A 24,426-nucleotide genomic window follows, 5' to 3' on the forward strand; every position below is an offset into this window, starting at 1 on the left:
CTAATTATCAGATCTTACTGTCTTGCATCCGAGGTGCGTTTGTAGGGCAGGGTGCTCCTGCCTGCGTGCTGGGTTTTGTTTCCAGTGTTGTGCTTTGTGACCAGGAATCCTTCTGATGTTATTGAGAAGTCAGGGTATGTAGGGAGAGTTAAATAGTGGAATTGAGATGTATCCTGCAGATTGGAGAAGGGGGTTTTACCCATGCCAGGTGGGGCCGTGTGCTCTCCTTGGTGCGTGTGTCTGTAACGCCTGTTACCAGCTCTGAGAAATGCATGTATTCATCAGAAGGAGAAAATATCCCTTTGTGTTTATTCTTATTTAACACTGTTTACACAGAAAATGGAGAAACACATCTTTAACCGTCATGTACTATTTAAAATTATGTCAGTACACCATGCAGCGCTCATTCTGTAAACATCTACTCCACCATGTGGCCTCTGCGAGCTAATGCTGTTCCGCTCTGTGCGGCCACTTGTGCTCTGCCTGGAGCACACTGCAGTGGTTATGTTAAATAGCCTTTGTGAAGATTTCCAGAGCTCTAAACTAAAAAATGCAGAAAGCTGAGGAGGGGGGGAGAGAGTGGGGAGGGGGAAGTCTCCGTGGCTGGAGCTGGAGCGTTAGACTGTCTTGGTACCTAATTGCCTTAGAACATGTGGGCTTGAATGAATCCTCTTTAATGAATAATAGGCAAATGCATAAATCGCAAGCCCCAAGCACCCAAACGGGGAAATGCATGCTAATGAAGACTCTGACTTCCCTGATGACGACAGGTGTAGAGTTGATTTGTAAAATGTCGTGACTATAACAGGTTTAAAATGATATATTTATTAAAAGAAGCAAGTCTTCCATGTGTTCGCCTTGTATTCACGCTCTCCTACTGCACAGCTACCGTTTCTGCATGATATTGCAGGCTGYAGTCTCACAGCAGTTCCTTGCTATAACTCTTGCCTCGAAGAAGTGCAACAATAGAGACCAATTACCCTCTGTCTCCGCTCTTATTGCAATATGCCTGGGGAAAAAAAAGTGAGTGCAGCCCCCTCCCCCCCCAACACCTTTTCAATTTCAAATCCTAACCCTGTCAGTAGTGCCATTTGTGGATTTGAACTCCCCGGCTTTGTGTGCGGTATTATCTGGAGATTCACCTGGTGCTGATCCAATGAACCAACGCAACCTTACAAAGCTGAAGGGAAGAGTGTAGAGTTCTCTTTGTAATAAATCATATGCCATGAAAAAGGATTTCTTTAACTCCTTTCCTCCATTATTCTCCATATCTCACCTTGTGGAAATGGGTCTGTTAGTGAGAGACTTGGACTCGCATAGTAGGAAAAAGGAATAGGGGGTAGAGAACAGAAGTGAAAGGAGGAAGGCAGAGGTCCACAGAAAAGCCACAACTTGAAAGAAGAGGAAGCAGCCTTAAAAATAAAGCCAGTATAGGCCTTGGTACTAAACCTTCCTCAGTTCTAGCAAGGGACAAGGATGTTTTCATTAAAGCAGCTGCGTAAGGAATACTTAAAACCAGTGATGAGTTAAACCTCTAGGGGTGAGAAAGTTCTGCACGGATAATCACCCAGCAAGCTCAGTGATGGTCTGAATGTCTTTGGTTTTACTGAGTTGAGCTGGTAACCTCTTGAGATCTGGCTGTCTCCCAAGTAGGGAGGGATGAATACTGCAAAATGTTTCAGTTTCCATTTCAATTTTGAAACTCATTTGCTTTGACTGAATTTGCACTGTGTTTATGTATGTAAATTTGTAAACACTGTAATAAATTTATTTACTGGTAGAAAACAGAAATTTCAGATAAAGACTGAAGAATGTTTGCGGAATGCAGATTCTGATTCACAAGTAAAATCACAGAACCTGATTTAAATGCACATTCAGTGGTTGAACAGAAACGTATTTGTTGATCTGTATATCTAGCAGACCCTACCCAGCATCATCCAAAATTCAAACAGTTGCTAATGGCTTAAATATTTTGAATGACATACTAGCCAGTTTCTGTGGAAGCTATGGTGATGTGACACAAAACCCAGAATTTCATCACGTGAATGCTGAGCACAATCATATAATAGCTGCATTATGCTACTTTTCTTATTGTACAAAGCTCACCTACTCCTGATTACACCTTGCTGTCATGTGAGAGAGACTGTACCAGCGTATCATTCTTGTCTGGCTCGATATCAGTATGACCTGTCGCATTTATAAGAGCACTCATGGGTATGCTCCATTAAACCTCATGGGTTTTCTCCAGTGCMTTCACTCTGGAGGTGTTCACCTGTTCCACCTCTTCCTACCTTCAAAGGTGCTTCTGTTTCCCCTTACCGCTCTTAGAGTCTGCCATGTCTTCCTGTGTTGCTCTCCCGCACATCCCCATTTAAAGGTCATCCTAAAACAGTCCTTTGATACAATTTAGGGTTTTTTCCTCCCCTTGTAAATTTTATACTGAACACGCTAGTTTGTTTACTGTATCCTATAAACAAACCCGATCTGAACAGAACAGATTTTGGTGTCCTTTCTCAAAGTGGGAAACAATTATAGTCACACAAAGAACTGCACTGAAGTCAATGAGAAAACTTGCAGTCTGAGTAAGAGATAACTGGTCTTTAAATATTTGAAGGACGCTGTATTATAAGGGAACATTGGTGTTTCCTGCTGTAGAGCTGCTGTTTCCAGAGGATACCTATATTTCTACTTTGTCTACCCAGTATTTGAAGCAGGAGATAAACAGTTAAACAATGGGAAGTAGCAAGCAATGTGTACTAGAAATGAACTGGCTTAAGTTTGGTAGGGGGAATTAAAAATCACTGCAAGATGCAATGTTGAAGGTATCCTGTTCGAGTTCTTGCATTGGAAGTATTAGGTATTAGCCACAAGAGAGATCACATCATCTGGGAGTAAGAGAATATAATGAATGCAGGATCTGTAATAGGCATGTGGGAGACTCTTAGCGTATGTTTTGGTCATGTCCTGATATATATGAGCTTTGGGAGACAGTTCTACATGTAATAGAGTCAATAATCAAATCTGAAGTACCAAGGAACACAACTTGATGTTTCCTTAGAGAGACCACAAGTTTGCAACAGATGAATAAAGAGTGAGTGCGGTAGATACAAATTTGTCTTTAGGCAAAAGGGAAAGAAAAAAGACTTTTTTTTTTTTTTAAAAAAAAGAAATTTTACACTGTTTCCAGACTGAAAAGAAACAGTAATGCCTTCATCAGAAATTAAATTAATTGTTACATTGATAGAGATGTGATATACTGCATCAAAGACTAGCTAAATGATATTTGGAAATTAATTTGGGATCCTATTAAATAGAGCTCAGAGGAGCTTCCCAAATGAATAACTTGTTTGTCAAACATTGCTTCTTTCTCTGTTTATGAAGTCTTCTCAAGTAGAGACAACTATTTTCAACTGTTCTTGTTGCTTGAAATAAACTATGAGATTCATCACTAAGCAGAGATTCATAGCAAATTCAAATATTGCAAATTGCAGTGCCTTGATATCTTACAGAAATATCATATATTGCTTACTTCTGTTCCCTATGTGGATGACTTATTTTATCTAAAAGTTATCTAAAAAGCCCCAAGCCCCAAATATAATATTGACAATCCATATTTGAAATTAAAATTTGCTTTTGGTGCTCTGTAGCTTGGCCACTGCAATGTGCTTTGGAGATGAATAAAATGGAATCAAAATATGCTTGTTTTCTGTAGTGTTATTACTTTTAAATATGCTTAAAAACAAATGTAAATGGGCCACTTTAACCATATAAGGGGGATATGATTTCATGTTCTGATCTCTTAAGAATGATGTCCTGTAGAGTGAGCATGCTGTTTTCTTGGGAACTGTGCCAAAATACAGTAAAACTCATGATGATCATCACAGTTCCTGTGTTTGTTAAATGAAAAGCTCATTCTTATGATTCTGCTCTTATACGAGTTTTATCTCAGTGTAATTCCACCTATGACTCTGGAAATACTTTTATATCAACTTCTATGAATTCAAAAGAAGAGGAAGAAATGATTAGTAGAACTGAGCAGAGATGAGAGTTTGCATTAGGAACAAAAAAAAGAGGGAGAACTCTTATATAATGTGTTTTGCTTTATAGTGGGATGCAGACAACTGAGTTGTCTGTGGAGTTTTAACTGTTGGGGTGTCCAGAGAAAAAATCTGACTGTTCTGTAGGCAAGCAGGCTGGTGACCACCCCGACAAGCAGGTAGCATTCTCGCCCACGGTGAGCCATCAGCCTTGTCTGTATGCCAAGCTGGTGGCAAAGGAGCTGGAGAGCTGGCAGCTAGGTGCTGGAGCTCCCAGACAGCCTGGTAGTTGGGTTGTCTAAAGTCAAGGAGTCAGGCAGCTCCTGCCTGCTGGGCTTCCAGTCAGAACTTTGATACAAGACCATCCCATTGAATTCGTACTTTTCAGCAGATCCTAGTTCCTAGGAAAACGTTCATTCATCATTTTTGGAAGTGAGCTTAATGGTTTCATCCTCTCACTTCTCTTACCATTTTGCCTGTCCCATGTAGTTTTATTTGGATTTGGTGGATGCAGTCATTTGCTTCAGCTGTTAGAGAAGTGGGGCATTTTCCTTTCTTTTTGCCAATTAAATTTATGTTCCTCAGTCATCAGATTCTTAGAATTGCTTTCGAAGGATAGTGCCACTGGAGTAAATCTCTATTGTTTACATAGGTGTGTTTAAGAGATTAAGGCAGAACGGACATTCTCATAATAGACCAGGGATCAATGAAGGCTCTTCTTTTCTCAGGAAGCTTTAGGGCTTAGCAATGAGGTTGTTTTTTTTTTTTTTAATTCTTTGTTTTATATAGAGAGAAAGTTGTATCTCTGCCTGTGGAGAAATGGTGGGCTCTGTGTAGTCTTTCGTAGAATTGCTGAGCAAGACCTGCCTGAGATTCAAGGATCCACCGGTCCCAAGCTCAGGCTGAGACAGCAGAGGGGACTTCTCTCTCTGTTCATATCAGTGGCCATAGACACTTAGATAGATAGACAGACATCCCTCCTTTCTGTGCCACCTCCAGCCTTTTAATTTCTTGTGTTCACCCTACTGACAGCCCATGTGATTTCAATGGGACTTCACTCAGAATGGGATATTACTCAGCAGAACTAAGGGCAGCATAATCAAACTCGGACAATATGCTAAGGACACGAGTAAAGCAGGAAGGAGAAGCCAAGGTGGCATATGTGCTTCCACACCCGCAGGATTTGATGGCCAATAAGCATTTTAACAGCGTGAGTGGCTTGATGTGCTAACTTCTGCCCAGACAATTACAGGAGAGGAAGGGACTGAGCCCCTGGTTAGGGCAACAATTACATTCATGCTTTAAATCCCTTGAGCACGTGCTTAATGACCATCGATTTCAATTGCTGAGTCAAGGCCTGACTGAAGGCAAAGCGAAGTCCTGGTGATGCAGTTTGTGAATCATCCTCATAGCTGTAGCCCCACCGCTGCAGCATTCAGGAGATAGGACCGGGGGGGGCCTGCCGGGCCCTTCCAGTGCCAGCGCGGCAAGCTGGCAGAAGGGAACGGGTAGGGGGAGCGTCTGTGTTGTGGAGGACAGGGAGGCTGAATGGCCAAAGATGTTTCTGTAGACGCTCTGCTGCTCGCGTTATTTCTAACTGTGGCCGTGGCTGCAGGCTTTCCTCGTCCTCGGGGGAGGATTTGCGTTTGTTTTTCTGTGAGAATAACTTGTTTGAACTCTACAGCTGTGGGATATAACCCTGGCTTGAAGAGCTGAAGTCGGGAGAGGCTGCAGCCCGTACTGATTCCTTGGGTCCTTCGTGTGTTTTCTTGTGTGCAGGTGCTCCCTGATGGGGTTCGATTTGAACCGGCACTGGGCGAACCCGTCCCCTTGGGCTCATCCCACGCTGCACGGAGTGAAACAGCTCATCGTTCAGATGTACAACAACCCGGTGAGTGGGGAGGGCTGACGCTAGACCGGCAACTTGCCTGAGGTACCGACTCTCTCCCCGCGGGGTGCCGCAAGCTGCCGGCAGCTCTGACGCGGCCTAATCCAGTGGCAAACCAAACCAAGAGGGAAGTAAGCAAACGACACCCCCGCTGCATGAGATCAGGGAGCATCTGAAGAGTCTTTTGTCACTGGAAGCATCAGAGTGGGGAGAGCAAGTGAAATGAAGCTCAGCTCAGATTAAATATGGAATAATGCGGAAAGCAGGTCCTAAATTCAATCGAGCTGCGCTCGTGATGTCCTGAGCTGGATTCGAAAGAGCAGGCCCCCCAAACTGAATTACTGAATGGCACTGATGCTTAATCCAGAGCTCCGGCAGGGGCTGCTATGTAGCGTGCAGAGCAGGAGGGGGATAATATTTGCAAATATTATATAAACACATATGCACACACTCAGTCTCACTCAGAGAAGCAGAGGTGTTCTTGAAGGTGAAATCTTAGCTAATCAGAGGAGATAGATTGCAGGGAATATGGAGAAGACGAGTGGGAGGGAGGCAGGCAGTTATTAAATGTTTGACATCAAAGTACAGAAGGATTATTGAACGTGGCACCCAAGAAAAACTGCTGAACAAAGATGGAGATGGGTAGAAAAAAATCACTCCTGAAAATGTAAGAGGAGATTTCACAGGTGATTATTTCTTCTATATAGAATTCCTGATATTTGTCCTCTCTTTGTGCTTCACATTATGGGAAAGGCATTTGGATCTTTAATGCCCTGAAGTTTTTCTTATTTTTTTTTCTTTCTGGTAATGTAAAAAAGGACCTGGTTTACTTGCTATTAGAGACAGAGGATTATTGTCCCTGGCTGCATCATGTACAGGATGAGAGTTTCTTTAACTCCTGAGTCTGCCAGTACATCCCAGTTGGACCTTTTATCTCCCAGCTAATAGTATTACCTGTACAGAAGTGAGTTTAGGTACAAGGAAGATAAATGAATACATAAGACCCTGAATTTGGGATGGAATCCCATTGCACTGAAAATATTTTCTTAGACTGCTAATTGGTGCAGAATTTATCTTTCTGTTCTGTTTATACAGCACCTACAGTTGTGCCTGTGACTAAGGCGCCTAAACCCTGCTGTATTAGACTGATGGTGAAGAATAAAGAAAGGAGCTTCTCAGCCAGCTTGGTCTTTTCTCTTTTCTACCCCAAASAACAAGACAATTTTTCCTTCTAGATGATGGAGAGAGCTTGCAGGCTGTTTTGTCTGAGGATAAAGTTCTTTCCAGAGACAAAGAGGTCCTTAAATATTACAAGAAGGCTGGGTTTAGGGAAAGGCCCCTAGCTAATAAARCAACAAATCCTGGTACTATTAAAAGTCAGTGTCAATAAAATAAAGCTATTGGGGAAAGGTTTCTTTTCAGTTTGGTCCCTTTCCTGGGAAGCTTTGAAAACTCTGGGAGTTTTCAGCTGCCCTGKGTGTGGAATGCATTTATTTGCTGTGGTGGCTGAAATGAAAAATCCAAAGAAATGTTTGGTCAGAGTTGGTCTAAAATGGGAATCTTTTTTTTTTCTCCATCTCTGTCTCCCACCCCTCCCCGGTGATCAACCTGAGATGAGCTAGTTCCAGTTCATTTCCTTCAGAGGGGAAGTAAAAGGACCCTTTCAAACACAAATGTAACATGTAATTTTCGAGGTTATTTAATTTTTTTTTTAAATACAAGTTAGGATTCTTTTTTTGGATTAAACTACTAGCCAAGTTCTGATGGCTCTTCAGAGTTTCATTTCTCACTGAATTAACTACTCACCAAAAAAACCTCGCATCTGGCTTTATCGTCCCCTAGTCAATATCAGCTCTTCTGACAGTTTTAGAGACCTTAAGCAGTACAAGGCAGTCTAAGATTATTGTTTTTCTTCAGGCAGTACTGGATTCTTAGTCCCCCCTGATCCTGATAGCATTGGTATGAACAGACCATATCCAAAGTCCTAGGACAAAACAGGAAGATATGCCAGCTGCCCTCGAAGAGAGGGAGGGCATGGGGCTGTGCACGTGCCAGCCTGCCGTAGCAATGACCGGTTTTATTAAGTATTCYGGATAAAATCCCCCCCAGATAGAGTGCCAGAGTAACAAACTGCTTTGAATCGCTACAGGCTGCTATAGAGTTTTAACTACTGCCCAGGTGTAGACTGTAACTTTTGGATAAGTAGCACATGATGGATGGATGGCTGCATGCACAGGGGAGTGCGTGTGGGCTGTTGTGAAGCTGTGACTGATCAGGGAATATGCACCTGAACATGCCTGTCCTGCCACCCTCTCCCCAGCTGACGTCTGCCTGCACTGGGGAATAAGAAATGAAATCAAATGCAATGTAAAAATCCCTGCAAAATATTGTAATAAAAAATAACCTCTTCCCACTCTAGACAAGATCTGTCATGAGGAGCTGCCCACAAGAGATTGGATTGTTTAAAGCAGAGGAAGTTCAGCTTCATGTTGCTATTCTGGAATGGCTCAGTGCAGACTCTTTAGATGTATTCATTCCCTTAAATCATTTAAGGAAAATTAGCTGCCATAAGAGCATAAAACCACATTTTAAATATTGCTATATAGGAGGATTTTTCTTCTGCTGCTGCAGTATGGAAGATAAGCTGTTTCCTTTGAAAAAAGTTCACTCTATTGGGGGGGGGGGGTAACAGACACAGAAATAAGTGAAGTGGGCATGAGACGGACACACAATGCCATAGCTGCAGCAATTCCAGCATTAAGTGGTCCAAGGCTAAGTGTTTACTGTAGTTACTGTATAAAAATAAACCAAGGCATCTGTGGTTCTCTGTTACTCTTCTGGGTTTTATGAAGTGTGCTTATTTTATTTTTAAAGTGTTTCAGATTCCAAAGTAAGTGCATCAACTTTAGGGGGGAAAGAAATGAGAGAAAGATAGGAAGCTCCGTGTCACTGATTTTGAAACAATCTCTTGTGATGGTAAGTCACTATCATTGTTTTGGCCTATGGGAAGTGAGGTGATATTCTCAGCTCTGTTTCTAGTGGTGTCAGTCCTGCCGATGAGACCAAAGTGACAGATTTCTTTTTCTGGATCTTGTGCTGTTGGCTGAAGACATTTCTATTGTCAGGTACCTTTCCCTGCCCATAGACATCACCACCTCCCCATCACTCTATCAGAATGATTTGTGTAGACACTTCCCTTGCCCATGTTGGACCAGGCTAGCTGAAATAGCTCAGAAYATGAATGTATTGTTTAAGCCAGCTCAGCTGATTTTTGTTTGAAGCACATCAAGGGATGTTCATATGAACCACTCCAGCAGCCAAGCTGTGGGGCCACGTTGGGGGTAATAATATACTCCGTGTAGAGAGCTGTTTGCAGAATGAATATCTATATCCTTCATAAGGAATCTAACATAGCAAGTAAGCACAGCTGACTTTAAAAATATGAATAGTCTGGTTGACTTCAGCAGTGTATCTTGCGTGCTTACAGTTAAGCAGGTGCTTAAAGGTTTTGGATTGGGGATCAAGTGCTCAGCACTGGCAAGCTCAAGACATGGATGGTCTATGGAGATCAAACAGTCCTTATCTCTGGGATAACAAACCCTGAAGCCTCAGAGGCTGAGAGCAGTGGAACTGCTTTATTGGCTGGATGGGTTTTATGTGGCCATCCAGCACTTTTCCTGAGGAGCAAATGAACCCCTCAAAACGGATTTAATGAGTGAACTTAGGTAGCTTGTTCAGTGTCAGTTCAGTCCCCTTGAGCATGTGCATTGTGATATGGTCTTTAATCACAGGGGCTCATGTTATTCTGTCTGTCGGACCCCTGCCTCACTGAGTTCTCCAAATGGAAAACTTTCACGTAATGAACAGCTATTCAGGGTTTTGTTTTAGCTTCAGTGTTCATTGTGCGGCCTTGTATTTACTGTGTGCTTTTCAGACCCTGTACTGAGCACAGAATTATTAATCTCCTTGTGGGCTTTTCATTTCTGCTCATTGCTATAGCCTGGGAGCATTTCAGAAGCATTAATTAATTATTTTTCTTAGTACCCCTGTGAGAAGCAAACACATTATCTGTGTACGGATGGGGAGCAGAGGCAGAGATAGTTATGGTCAGAAGTACCTACTCATTTGAGGTAGATAATTTAAGATGCCTGAAACCAGATTTGTTCTGTGTCATTCACCAAGTCTTAATACGTTTGGTATCTGGTTCCTACCACCTTCCTTCTCTGGGGAAGATGCCTTTCTACTCCTGTCATTTGGACTTCCCAGCACATAGAAGACAAGGAATAAGCAACTACTGACTGCTTGGGAAGAGTCTGTTATAAGTGATTTGCCCCCATCATATAAAAATGCTGAGGCAGAGATGAAATACAATGCTCCAGGGCAGTCTCCTTGCAATGCTGTATCTGGCCTTACTGTGTCCCCCTTTCTTCTATTCTACCTGTTTTCCATCTTCTACAGTCATTGAAGCTGAAGTCCTACGTGCAAATGATTCCTATATCACATGCTATTCACCTTGTGCTCTGAGCGAGCTGAAGACCTCTCTCTCAAAAAAAAAAAAAAAAAAGAAAGCAAGCCCAACCAGCTGGGGTGTGCTCATTAATTATCATCTCCTTTGTCATACATACTATAGTCACTGCTTCCCTTTTCTCTGTCATTCCTGACTTTGGAGTGCTAGATGTTGCAGCTTTTGCACACTTCTAATACCATTTTGAGAGAAAGTTTTATTTGATTCAGAACAAAATATACAACTTCAATGAGGCCCCAACATGCTGGAATCTGAGTCATCAGCTGGGCTGGAACCTTTAGATTCCCCACACAGACATCTGCCACATGAATTAACTGATGAGGATGGCGACCTACTATTGCTACGGACTGGTGCGAGGGAGGGAAAATGGAACTTTGCCTGTTGGTTTGTGGGTATCTGCTGACAACAAAAATAGTAATAAGAAGAAAAAATGAGTAAATAAAATATTTCAGACATGAGAGGGGACATTTAAGACTGAATGATGCCTTTTATAGTTTTGAGAAGCTTTTTTAAGATCCTATGTGCATCAGCTTAGACTTGAACAAAAAAGTGATGTTTTTCCAATCTTGCTGCCTCTGAGGAGGCCTTGATTCCACCCCACATGAGCTTGGGTGTGAACCTGGGTGTGCAAGAAGTAAGACTACAGATGAATTAACATTTGTCTGATAAACCAATGTTACTCTGAGTTCTTCAGCAGATGTCTGCATTCCTCTCCAAGAAAAGCTATCTTCCTTCAAAGATATTGAACATGCACTCTTTGCTGATTCTGTGCTATCAGCCATCTCTAGACCCTCTTTCAGAGGCAGATGGATATTTTTCACTGGGGTCAGTTCCCTTCAGTACATCATATACCTTCACCACTGCAGAAAGAGTAGAAGCAGCTTGATCTGGGGAAAAGGCCAGAGCTGATCTTTGTGTTCCAGCTTGTTGCTTTCTTTGCTGATAATCCCAGATACCAGAAAGCAAGTGAGCTGGGATGTTGAGTGGTGTCTGAACGCCAGTTGAGGGGAGGCATGTTCCCTTATTGGCAATTCCTAACTCATTAAAACTGACTGTATTGCTCAGCCAGCTAAGTGGTCTTTCTAGCTTTTCCCATCTGTGTTGCCAACAAGTTTGGGCCCTGACCTTCCCTGTGCTTACACAGACTGACTTTTCACCTTCTGTTTCTCTGTCATCTTTAGTGCCTTTGGACCTTCCTTTTTCCTATTCCCCAGTTACTGCCAGCCTCACTCCGATGCTTCTCCCATTCCAGTACCCACCTCTGTTCATTGCTGTTAGGAGATTACGTGCATTCCTACCACCGCAGACCTCTTTCCCCAACTTCTTTCTCATCCGCTGGTGCTGTTTAGACTGGTGGTGGTCACCACTGTCATTCAACACGCTCTTTCCTAGGATTTCAGTTGCAGCAGCTGGAGTGTACTATTAAGGGCAAAAATTTTGAGCATACAGGAGCTATGTTCAAAGTGTGGCTATGCTAGGGAAACGCCACATACACTGAAGATCCAAACCCCAACCTTCTCTGTTATCCTGAACTTTTTGTAGTGATGGAAATCAGGATTTTTGTTTTTCTAGTGTCCCTGGTGATAAAGGCAGTGCCATGTTTTGAGGGAAGCATTCTAGTTCAGTGGAAAACTAGGTGACAAGATGAAGACTTAGAAACCTGTAACTGATATTTTACAGCTAGCAACCATCCCTAATAGCAGCATTGCTTTAGTGACCTCCCATCCTCTTTGCCTTTGGCAGTGCTACCAGACAACTCCACATTAAGAAAAACGCAGCCTCTGCGATGCATGTACTTTGCTAGAGCGTGACATAAATTTTCTTTTTTTCAGTCCTGCAAATTGTGTCAGTCTTAGAGTCTCTACTTCCACTCATCTCGTGAAATGATGTTATTAGTATTACCATCAATGTGATACTGGGTAGTTGACAAATAAAGTATAATAATAGATTTTGCAAGGGTTTTGTATCAAAATTGCACACTTAGGCTTCTTATACTATAAGCCCTCAAATAATATTATCTAATCTAACATTTGAATGACTGGAAGCAATTGTTTTCTACTCAGAATGTCTTCTCTTCCCTCGTCATCTCCCCTATTCCTGGGATGAATTGGAACAACCAACTTGGAATATATTTTGTTGCAAAATTATAAGCTGATTCTTATTTCAGCTGAAACCAGTTTGAATGTTAATAAATGTTTGGAAAGGCTGTGGGCTGGGGTTTGATATTGCTTAGAAATCACTCAGAGCCAAACGAATCAGTCTGCATCATCTGGTATATGGAGTCATAACAGATTAACGTAAGGTAATCAGATCTTTAGCATAATGCACTACCTGGCTCCATTTTGCTGTTATCAGAGCTCCTAGACTTCCTTCCCCAGCTAAACAACACAATAGAAATGAGTAATCATTGTTAACACAATACTGAATTTTAACAACCTACTAAGAAGGGTCAGATAGTCCCTGACATAACTTGGGTTGTGATTTGCACCTTGCAGTTTTCACTCAGACACCAAACAGCTATCATCAGGCACCAATTTTCACCAATAATTCTCACCCTAGTATAGTGCATACAATTCTGAGTTCTTCTCAAGCAAAATGACCAGCAAGCTGCCCCTTATTTCTCCTCTCCTGGAACTAGAAGAGAGATTCTTCTATGCAGTRTGCGTTCAACTATGATAACTCTGTGGCTGCTTTCTGTGATAATGCTGGTATTTGTGCCAGTTTATTGCCATTGTAGAAATGCCCTTTACCATTTCCACCTTGCAAGTCCCTACTGACTGAAGTGTAACTTTTTAGTATTGCAAATAAAATTCTTATTTCAATTCTCTGTTGAACAAAATGCCAGTAGGGCAACCTTTGCTTCACTGGTGCTAGGCTGTAATTTAACGATGTGATGTACAGATCAGTGTCTGATTCTGTGACTTTTGCTAGCAGGTGCTTTGGATTTTGACTCTATTTTCCACCATCCTGTTGGACTGGCACAGGAGGAGTTACTAATGCCCTAGCTAACATTATACTTCACTACAGACTGTTTAAAAGTATTCCCAGTAAACTTCGCCTATTGCTAAGTACTTTGGGTACCTGCTGACCAAAATGCATGTGATGTGCATGATCAGTTTGTTAGCTGCGGTAGTTTCTGAAAAGGGATCTCATGAGAGTGGGAGCAACAGTTGAGAAGAATTCCTTAGTTTCTTCCACTCAACTTTAACAAGTCTGCTCCTACTTTGTTCTCGGCTAAACGTTTTTCTTGTGCCACTAATGTGCCCTATATTTCTGCTAGATAAAGCAGCTTCTGATCTTAGCAGCTTCCTGCATGGTCCTTTAAGACAATAGAAAACACACGCAATATTAGGAGAAACTTGCTACAGCAGAAATAATTAGGATTATCTACAGGAGATGCTGAATCTCTACCACTGGAGGGTTTTATGACAATTATTTATTGGGAAAGGTTTAGATAGAGTTAATTCTCTTTTGAGGCAGTAGAATAGACTTGATAATCTCTACAGCTTCCCTCCTCATCTCCAATTAATTTATGATCTTAGATTTGTTTTCAATATGTAAACTGCCTCCATGCATACCTGTATATAAAAACGTATACATAAAAGTGAATGTATAATTTCTCTGGTAACATCTTAGGAATCATTGACACCATTAAATGAAGTCCCATCTGGAATTGTGAACTCCTTCTTAAACTGATAATAGTGGAAGGTATGTGCTGCTCAGGCCACCCTCTGCTAATAACCTTATTTTTTGCAGTAGCTCTGGGAATTACAAGCCACATTTCATCTAAACTAGACAGGCTTTGGGTTGTTTTTTTTTTGTTTTGCTTTTATCACACTGGCATGTTCATAATCTAGCTCTGGACACTGCTCCACTGTACTTTTGTCAAATACTCTAGACTCTCTAGGGAATGTGTCTACAGCTACCAAATTTCTCTGTGTTTGTACTCAATGTGCTAATCATGTCAGTGTGGTGGTAATCTCAGACACAGAGAACAGGAGTGTGGGTTTTTTGCTATCCATTTTTGGTAATGTGTGTATTTGGAATAGGAACAGTTTCAGCTAACCTTCATCTCCCATTAAAAAAAATGAAACATTTTAACCCTAGAGACTAAAGGCAAAATCTCCTTCTGTGTTTCAACACAGTGGCAGTCAGTTTTTGCTTGTACCTAACGTTTATAAGCTGCCTGTCTCCATTCTGCCCAAACAGTTGTTTGAAGCATCTGTAGACAAAYTGGTGTGTCGTTCACTATCATATCTCTAGATTTGTACCCCTTTAGTTAACTCCTTCAGTTCCTCAGATGCTTTAGTAAAATTTGCATCCTATGACTTGGAGCATCTGAGTACAGTAGCACTTGCAGGTTGCTGCTCTGAACATCTAAATCGGGCACATTTTTTTTTCCTGTAGTTCACCGTTCTGATAAATCTTTGTACTTCTGTTTTTTTGTTTGGGCAGACATGTTAGTTATGACCTCCACTTTTCAGTGATGTACTGTGTACCTTATTACCTTTTCTTCCAGGTGTTTTATTGCTATTGCATGGAACTTGCACTGCTGCTTTACCTCTGCAACTCTCTCTCTTTCCACATCTCTTTAGGGCCTTTAGTCAAACTCTTCTCTTTTACCTTGGATCAAAATATTATCCATCAAAGCTTTAGTACCCTCTCTACCATCAAAACATGGTTGTATTTTCCTGGGACATGCCTAGGGGCCTGAACACAACTCAAACATCCCTCTGAGGAAATAGTGTCTCCTAAAATAGTTTTTGAAGATGTACAGCCATGTTCTCTATTTTTCTAGGGGCATCTGCCAGCACCCTGCTGATGAATCAGAGCCATGTCTTCAAAGAATTTGCCCCTTGTCAGTTGAGGAAAATATTCTCTTTATATATAATATACACATTTTTTTCTTGGTCTGTGTGTACAAAGAAGGTTCAGTATGGATTTTTTCCCCCTTCTCTCTTGCATCTTCTTTCTGCTTCTATTTTCTGTGTGATTCTTACAATGGTGATATTATCAAATTCCTCTTTTAGTATCTACATTAGGGAAAGAGGCTGGGTTTTTTTAGTAGCATTAATCAGGGAGTGGCTGACATGCTCAGTGCTGTGTGAGAGCTTCCCTGAGTCTGGAAGACATACTCAAGCTCCTCCTCAGTAATTTTGGTTTCATGTTTCTCCTCCCCTTCTCTGTTTCTCAGCGAGACACAGGGTTTGAGGKTTTTTGTTGTTTTTTTTTTTTTGCCCCAGTTATGAAAAATTCCCCCTTCGCCTCTGCTCTCCCCCAAGTGCTTCTATAAACTGAGTCAGAGTCAAGGTCACTGACAAGATGCTTCCTTCAGTGTCTGCATTTGAGCTGATGGGCACGGGGAGGAATGAGCTCCTGCACAATGTGGCAGTCAGTTCCAGCTGGCTCTTGCCAGAGCTTCTCAGAGATGGGGCTTCTCACAGGATGTGAGTGGAAATGCCTGGAATGAGCTGATCCATTTTATTTTTCCTGCTTCAGACAGCATTGGGAACATGCCCTTTGTTCATGTAGCTCAATTTTCCGCCTGGGATTGCATTTGCCTTTTAAGACACAGGGGCAACATATCCAGCAAAGTCACTGCCAGGGCTTTTTTATTTAATACAAAAGAGCTTTTAGTATTCAAAGATGATTTACAGACAGCTGGCCAAGTGTTTGACCTAACTATGTCTGTTCGTGCTATTCTACTGATGCAAGATAGCTGTAATAGAGGCTTACACAGCCAGTGGACAATTAGCCCAATGTATGCAATGAAGATGGGTAAAGTGGAATGCTGATTTTAAATGAGGATATTGACATAATAGCATCTCAATCAGTGAGCCCTGGAATAGCAGTGTAAAATTACTCCTGAATAACAGAGGAAACCAAGCCAATGGAGGAGTGACATTATAGCAAAAAGAAAGCTCAGAAGCAAATAAGGCAAAAAAAAAAAGGGGGGTGGGGGAATTGTATCAACAAGTACCATGCAATCTCTAGGCATTAAAATTTCATGCCAAAGTGGGAAAAATACAGTATTAGAGATATATTGTCAAGACGGCAACAGTAAGTGTCTTTATAACAGCATGCTAAGAGAGATCGGAGAAGCTGTGAGCGCTCAGAGAGCACAATGATGGGGGCTGGGTAAATGTCATGGTCAAATGTGATGTAGAAACTGCATTTATAGACTTTATAAATGACGTTTTCCTGGAGCAAGAAATCAGAGACCCCAAAAGAGAAGACAGAATTTTTTATTTATCCCTAAGCAAGGAATAAGTCTTGATTGAAGATGTAACTGTCAAAGAATCATTCTGTAATAATAAATGTAAACATGATTAAATTCATCCCCCTTGATGAAGTATAAAAGCCAAAAAATACTGTAGAGTTTCACACACTTCGAAAAGAGGAACAACATCAAAATGGAAAAGAAAACTAAAAGGAGCAGCTAAAAGTGCAAAACAGAACAAAACAACACTTTCAGGTGACATGGAAGTTATATAAAAACACCATCTTAGGAAAGCATTTTTGYATCATTACCATCAGAGAGTAAACATATTACACCTATTTAAAAAACCTCCACAACTTTAAAAAAGGTCTCATAAAAAGTTAGCATAGTTGAGTATTAGACTGAAGGCGGCCATTAGCAATAAAAGGACACCCTCTGAAGTCTTGTCCAAATGAGGAAAGTAAGGGGGAAAAAAACAATATACCCTGACAAGTTAAATGTAAAACCATAATAATATAGGACAAAAACAATTTTGAAGAATAACTTGCTAAAGGCATAAAAACTAATAATAAAAACTTTTTCAAATACATCAGAGGCGAGACGCCTGCCTGAAGGTCTATAAGGTTGATAGATGATCAAGATGTAAAAGAAGTGCTCAAGGAAAATAAGGTCATTGCAGAAAAGTTGAATGAATTATTTGCTTTGGTGTTCACTGTAAGGAGCCTAGAGGGAATTCCCAAATTAGAGCTGCTCTTTATAAGGGAGAAGTCAGATACATGGACAACAGTGGTATAATGCTACATATAATTTTGGAAGGACCATTTGTACCTCACAAATCTATTAGACTTTTTTGAAGGAACTGACAAGCATGGATTCAGCCAATCCAGTACCTATGGTATATTTGAATTTCTGAGAAGCCTTGGCAAAGTTGCTAACCAAATGGCTTCAAAGACGTTAAGAACCCAAACTGTTATTGGATGAGATAGACAGCCTTCCTTTGGATTGATGGCAAATGAAAACAAAGGTGAGTCTTCACAGTGGATGAAAGATGGATGTGCAGATTGCATGGGATTATTCGAAATATTCATAAATTATTCAGAAAAAGAATGAATAAAGTTTTCTGATGGAATACAATTATTTAGTGCAGCTAAAGTTGCACTGTAGAAAAATCTTATGATACTGAGTGATAGGATGGCAGACAGAGTCTAGTGTTAATAAAATCAAAGACACTTGTGTGTCTTTGGGATGAAGAGGGAGGGAAGGAAGTCAAGTCAACGAAATAGTCAATAAAAAGCCTAATGTCGATTAGTGATACCACTTGGGAAAGACAGGCCTTTCAGAATAGCCTGTCAATGATTGACAGTGTTCACGAAGGCAAAGACAGTTTTAGAATCATCAGTATGGTCCTTAATGTGTTTACCCATATCTTGGATAAGATTTACAACTCTGACAACCTTATCTTGAGAAGAACTGGCCAAGGAAGTTCTAGAAAAGGGTGAAGAAAAAAGAAGACCAGAAGTTTAAAATGATTTCAGTATGAAAAGATTAAATATCATTGGCTCTTCAGCTTGAAAGAGATATTCTGAAGAAGAATAAGTGATTTCAAAATTAAAAAAAAGAAAAATATAAATACATGAAAGTTATCAAAAATAGAAAAGCATGAATAATCTGTCAAGGGCTACTAATGCTGCGTCCAGAGTTGGGAGATTCCTACTTTAGAAGCTGCCAAAAATAGGGAGGCTGTTACTTGGGGAAGGGTTTTTTTTTTTTACTTTTATTTTTTTTGTGAACATCCTATGCTGGCCAGAGCCCAGAATCTCTATACAGCCATGCTCATATGAGCTCCTGCACTGCAAGCAATGCTACATCTGCTACTGCCCTCTGACAGTCTCTTGTACCATTCCCAGAAAAAAGGAGAAAGGGATGGTGGTATGATGGCTGCGTTGGGATGATTGCTTTTATGGGCAAATGATAGGAATTGTTCCGCTTAAAAGAAAGCTCTGTTCTTCCCTTCTAATTATCCTGTGTATCTGCAGTCCTGTAATTATGGCTTCTGAGGCTACCTGAACCTTGAGGCAGGTAGTGAGCAGAGCCATACAATATCACTAAACTGCCAAAGCTCATGTGAAGCCATATTCTGAATGAGAGCAGCAGAGCCTACAAACTGTGTGATTTCCCTAGTTTTAAAAAGAGAATTATCCTCAGACAATGGATGCCGTTATCTTGTCTATGTGACACTACATAAAGGTATAGACTAGGGTCTAGGTCCCTTGATTTCTTGGCTTATCTCATTCCACAGTAGAAATCCTCCCAAATCCTGTAGATCAGATTCTCCCCTACCTCCTTCCAGCTTGTGCCTGTTTTACTGTGTCATCCGGAGTCTGGGCGTGAGAACAGGAATCCTGGGAGAAGAACACAGCAGCTGCTTAACAGCTTAAAGAAAGGTATAGCAACTAATGAATCCAGTGGGGATATCTTAAGCTGATAGGTTTTAGTTACAGAGAGGATGACCAGAGTGCTGAACAAATAATACTGTTGCTCTTTTGAAAAGTATAATAGATATTCTTTATGATTTCAAGTTGCCAGGATCTTTGCCTTTTGAAAACTCATCCTGTGAGCATTTTAATGAAGCAGAGCTGCTTCGAGTTATTATTTTTCTGAAACCTGAAAATCTACACTTTTAGACTAGCAGGCACCAAAAATAGCTTAATGCCTGTAGCATTATTAACAGGATTTTGCAGGCAGCAACCCTGCAGTTTTGCATATGTTTTCTTGATCTAGAGCCCAGTTTAAGCTGTTGAATGGGGTCTGTGTCTATAATGTTCCCTAAGTGCTATTATGCAAAGAGATTGCTTATTTGAATCATTAATCAGTCCCTGGATGGCTGCAAGTTCTTATATTTCATGGCTGGTTTTCGTGATATATGTGACCTGTTCATAGTGTTTCTCAAGCCACAGTGGAACAAGACTTAATTTCTCTTCTTGTTAAAGCTTTTCTGCTGACTACCTTCACTAGTATATGCTTAGAAACGATACCAAGCCCAGAGGACCCCTGTATGCAGAACTCTACTGCAAAGGTTCCTCAGACAAGGAAATTCTATCAATTGCTTGACTCTTTCAAGCCGGAGTTAGTATGATAGATTGTTGTTTCCCATATGGATGTGTTCAGTCATCTTTTCAGATTACTATATCTGATTAGTAATCAGATATAGTTCAGATTGCTACTCAGAGTAATCTGAAAAGTTACTAATCTGATTACTGTATGTCTGTAAAAAATCCTATTAAAACTAATATATTAATTAGCAGAAGTTTAATTTTCTTTTTGTCAGGAGGTACATCCTGATGTTGGAATTTCACAACATCAAAGTTAGCGATAGTTCCATCTTGTAAGTATTTTGAAGGCTTCTGCTTGTTGTCTTCCCTAGCGTTGACACCTGTGGATCAATAGGTTTTAAAACTAGACAGGAATCACTGTGATAATCTAGTCTGACTTACAAAGTACTAAATATCATCGATCTTGGTTTTCCTAAATGGGCATCAAACTCCAAGCTTCAGCAGCTTCTGGTGGCTTAGCTGTTAGAGAGAATGACTGATCTTAAAGAGCTCAGAAGGTTTATCTCATGTCTGGAATAGCAAATCTTCCTCTAGATATGTTCAAAAACCCCTTTCTGAATCTGAACAGGCTTCATGCAGATAAATTCTTCTGAGTGTGCAGAAAGCCAGTGGTACTCTGGCATGTGGACTGCCCCCTTCATTTCTGCTGGGCTTACTCATGTGGCCAGGGTGACTTCTTTAGAGACAGTGCTGTTAATTATTTCACTATTTATCAAGACACGGCAAGAAGAAGAGGAGGAGTCACGTTATGAGGACTGAGCATCTTCGATTCATATCTTCTATGTATGGAAGAAACACAGGGTTTACCTAGCCATGAAGAGCAGGAGTCTAAATTAAGATGAACACGTGAAATGGAGCATTTGTCAGGGGGAGGAGAAGGGAACAATGGCCTTAACTTTGCTGAAAGGGGAGCTCTGCAAAAAAGTTTGCATGAAAAGCTTGTAAAGCGAATACAGCTTTGCTGCCTCCCTCATCATGATATTTTGGTCTCGTTTACACTTTTTATCTTTTGATGCATAGAATTTGGTGCTTTTTTGGTGGTTTTGATGCTTTTGCTCAATAATAACACTGCAGAGAATGTAATGCTGCTAATGTTCCAGCCTATTGTGTTCAATAGGCTGTTGCTTTAAGTGTTTTTATTTATGGACTGTCCCCTGCATGATCATTTTCTAACTGTGAGAATATCTTCCATTTAGATTTGGATTTTCAAGAGTACTTTCTGAAATAGGATCCTGTCTTCTCTCGTTATATCTTAAATCCAAAGCATGGCAAAGTTCAGGTGCAAGTTAGGTATCAGATTATGCCCTGCTGAAATATAGCCGTCTCTGGAAAGGACCCCATCAGTGAAGCATTATTTGAAGGCTGTTTGCTTAGATGTACATCGAGAAAAATCTTTTTCTGTTCTGAGTTCAGCCAATCTATTGTTTTGTATTCTTGGAAACAAACTGCCTTCATCTTAGTATTGGTCTTCTGCTAGGAATTTGTGGTGTTTTATGACTTCCCCAAGCAGAGTACTCACTGTAGAATTAAATCTCATCAGGAATAGATTTAATCCTCTCTGATGACTTGTAGCCTATAGGAACATTATTGTCTGTGCTCTAGTTGGGAAGTCTGCCCTTCAGGAGCCGGATGTTCTCCTCTTCCTGGAGTTAACTCATGCAACAGAGACAGCTTTTTATTCTGTTTATGTCCCTTGATAATGGCTGTATTGATCTGGCCTGATGTAAGCAGAGGTTCGCAGTTTGCCAAATGCTGCTGAGGTACCAGACTATTCCTGCGCCCAGCAGACGCACTCCATCATCCCTGAGCCTCGGCCCGTGAAAGCGAGAGCAGCAGGATTCCACATGTGGGTGACTCACAAAATGGCATGTGTCGGTATCTGGTGTATGCCAGCCTTGGAGGCTTCTAAAATTAGAAAGAGTGTGTTTTCTGTCATGTTTATTTTGTCTGCCAAGTAATGCGGGAACATTTAAAGGTTAGCCTAATTTTCAGTTGTTCAGAAATGAAAGCTATGGTGGCAATGCTGTGCGAGAGAACCTCTGGATTTTGTGTTCAAATAGGCTGAGTGTGCCTTTCCTCAAAAAATACAACAGTTGCAAAATCTGACTTGAGTGGGAATAGGAACCAGGAGGAAGTTGGGCTGTTGTCCAGCCTGACAGCTCTAGGCAAATCACTTAATTATCTCCTTTCCTGCTCAGCTGAACAAGGAATTTTCAATACGAGGCAACAGCTAACAGAAAACGTTTGCAGCCTAAATTCTTACCTGCGGCAAGTCAAAGTAGAGCTGTAGAAGTGAGAAGTGCTGAATATTGCTTGAGGGTCCTTTGTTTAGAAAACGGTGTAAATCTATTTACCTGATTTTCATAGCACAAAATCCCAGTTTTCCTTTGAAATGAGAATTATTCCAGCTCTGCAGTGATGAATATGTCCCACCATAACAAATTAGACAGCGTTCGTAAAAACAAGAGGCCTGTGTGTGAAAGAGAGCAGGACTACCTATTAGATTATCAGGTGGTTTTTTTCCCAGAGTCCAAGGTGGAGGAGACATTACCTGATGTAAAGGGCAAACTACTTTTGTTGTTGTTGTTGTTCTCCTCAAGAGCTGGAAAATATTGATTGCTTGATCCCATCGCGTGCCAGTTCTAGCCTGCTAATTCCAAAGATCCTTCTCCAAGCGGCATGGTTACTTCATAATGAGATTAGAAGGAGTGGGAGAGAGGCAGTGAACCACGCAGCTGCAGTCTGGGGACCTGGGAAAGTGTGATTCGGAGTGGGCTGGCCAGCGAGGAGTGCAAAGAGGCCCGTCCAACCTCTGTGTATTATTGCAAGGTTTTTACATCTGTCACCATAGTGGATTATTGTTTGCAAAAGCAAATATTTAGCAATTATTGGCTGTGTTAGTCAAATTGATGTATACCGCTGTTGTATAATAAGGTGGTATTCTGTACAGGGTGTTTGCAAATGACTTTGTTGATTTCTGCAGTATTGTAATAGTAAAGGGTGATGAAAATTTATATCATAACAGGCATTGTGATTTTATGTTATTAGTGAAAATAACTTCAAATGCAGTTTGCTAGGTCTGAAACACAGAAATTCATCCAAGTGAAATAATAGTTTAGCTTTCAGTTTAGTTATGAGAGCGCCAGTGTCTTCTATTGAAGTCAGCAGAAGCTGTAAATGATGATTGTGGCTGCTTTTAGCCATTCGGATTGATTTATCATAGGAACCCATTAATATCTGTGCACTGCAAGCAATAGGAAAAGTGCATGTGTATGTGTCTATACATATATTACACCTATAGTTTGCTTTATGCATTGCTTTTCCTGTTGATTATGTATTTTGAAAAGGTGTTTATCTGCGTCTCTTCCCTGTGGAGTTCAGAAGTGTGATTGGATCGAGTCATGCTGCAGTTCAGGGAGAGACCAGAGCATTTGGAATGAAGCTTGGGAGCCATTTACAAGGCCATTACAAAAACTGTGGTCTGCGCCGGGTACCCAGGCCCAAAATGCCAAGGAGAAGATGCCATCTGGCTTTGCAGGCTGGCCAGCATCAAAGGGGTCTGTGCTAATTGGAGCAGAGCCCCTCAGTGAGCTGTAGGGAGCCATCCTGCAGGAACTCGGGCTGGCGGGATGACCTGATAGGAATTTTCCTTCTCTAACTTGTGTGAGGGAGAGTTGGCTGGAGCGCACTGACAGCTGCCACCCTCTTTCAGGACACTGTAGAGAGAATAAAGCTGAACTTTAGGTGACTGGCTCTGTGCTCTGGGTAACTCTGTTAATAATGAAATTGATGCCCTCTCTAACCACAGTAGGACTCGGTGGGGTGTTTTAGCTTTTTTAGCCTTTGGATTGGAATTTATAGAACAGACTGAGGGCAGAACAAATTGAGTTAGCCCTCCTAAGTGTAGTTTCTACTTGGCCATTGCTTCCTTGAGCATGGTAGGGGTCATTATAGTAATGCATTGGTGAAACTGAAAAAGTTTGCTTGAGGATTTGTTACATTCTACAAAGAATAGGCAAAGCAATACTGATTTACCTTAGAGTATGTCTACATGGGTGTTTAGACTCACCCCAAAATCAGTACTTGCTCCCTCTCTGCGCTGAAAACCTTTCCGCTCAGTGCTTGGCATCTCTCGAGGCTGAGTATGGAAGTTCTGCTCAACATCAGGTCTTAAGTTTAACCAAGCCCCTCTCCAACTGTCAGTCTGGGGTTTTCTTTCACCCCACCTGGAGCTTGCCCAGTTTCCCTCAGTCTTTAAGCCCAGGGAGTTGTCTGTCCCATCAGTTCCTAGTTCTGATTCAGGAGGCTTCAGCCCTTTGGTCCCCAGTAACGTAAACATGCACATGGGATCTTCCAACACGCAATAGTTTCCCTATTCCTGGAAGTGGCTCTCTTGTGCCTTCTGCCCCCAGATTCCTGGTCACAATGCCTACAAGTTGGAAGCAGTTCATGAGGAGAGAACAGATGGGTTCCTAGGAGAACTCTGCTTGAGGAATGGGGTGTCCTGTGGGTGGCTTTTGGTGTGGCCTGACTGATGACATGCAAATGAGGAATGGCAACTTGTGATTTGGCGTCAAGGAAAAATGACTTTCAAGGCTAGCCCTAAATATGGACTTGCATATACATACGTGTGGGTCAAAATT

General features: G+C 41.3%; 1 protein-coding gene across 1 annotated transcript in view; it reads left to right on the forward strand.

The window, feature by feature from the left end:
* The window catches only part of AGBL4 (ATP/GTP binding protein like 4), a 950,635-nt gene that overhangs the window by 781,470 nt on the left and 144,739 nt on the right, over positions 1-24,426 (forward strand). The window contains exon 9 of the mRNA XM_026086666.1: positions 5,817-5,928. Within this exon, the coding sequence (XP_025942451.1) occupies positions 5,817-5,928 (112 nt within the window). The remainder of the gene's footprint in view (positions 1-5,816; positions 5,929-24,426) is intronic.

The sequence above is a fragment of the Apteryx rowi genome, unplaced genomic scaffold, assembly GCF_003343035.1.
Source record: "Apteryx rowi isolate R43461 unplaced genomic scaffold, aptRow1 scaffold_7, whole genome shotgun sequence".
Taxonomy (NCBI): Eukaryota; Metazoa; Chordata; class Aves; order Apterygiformes; family Apterygidae; genus Apteryx; species Apteryx rowi.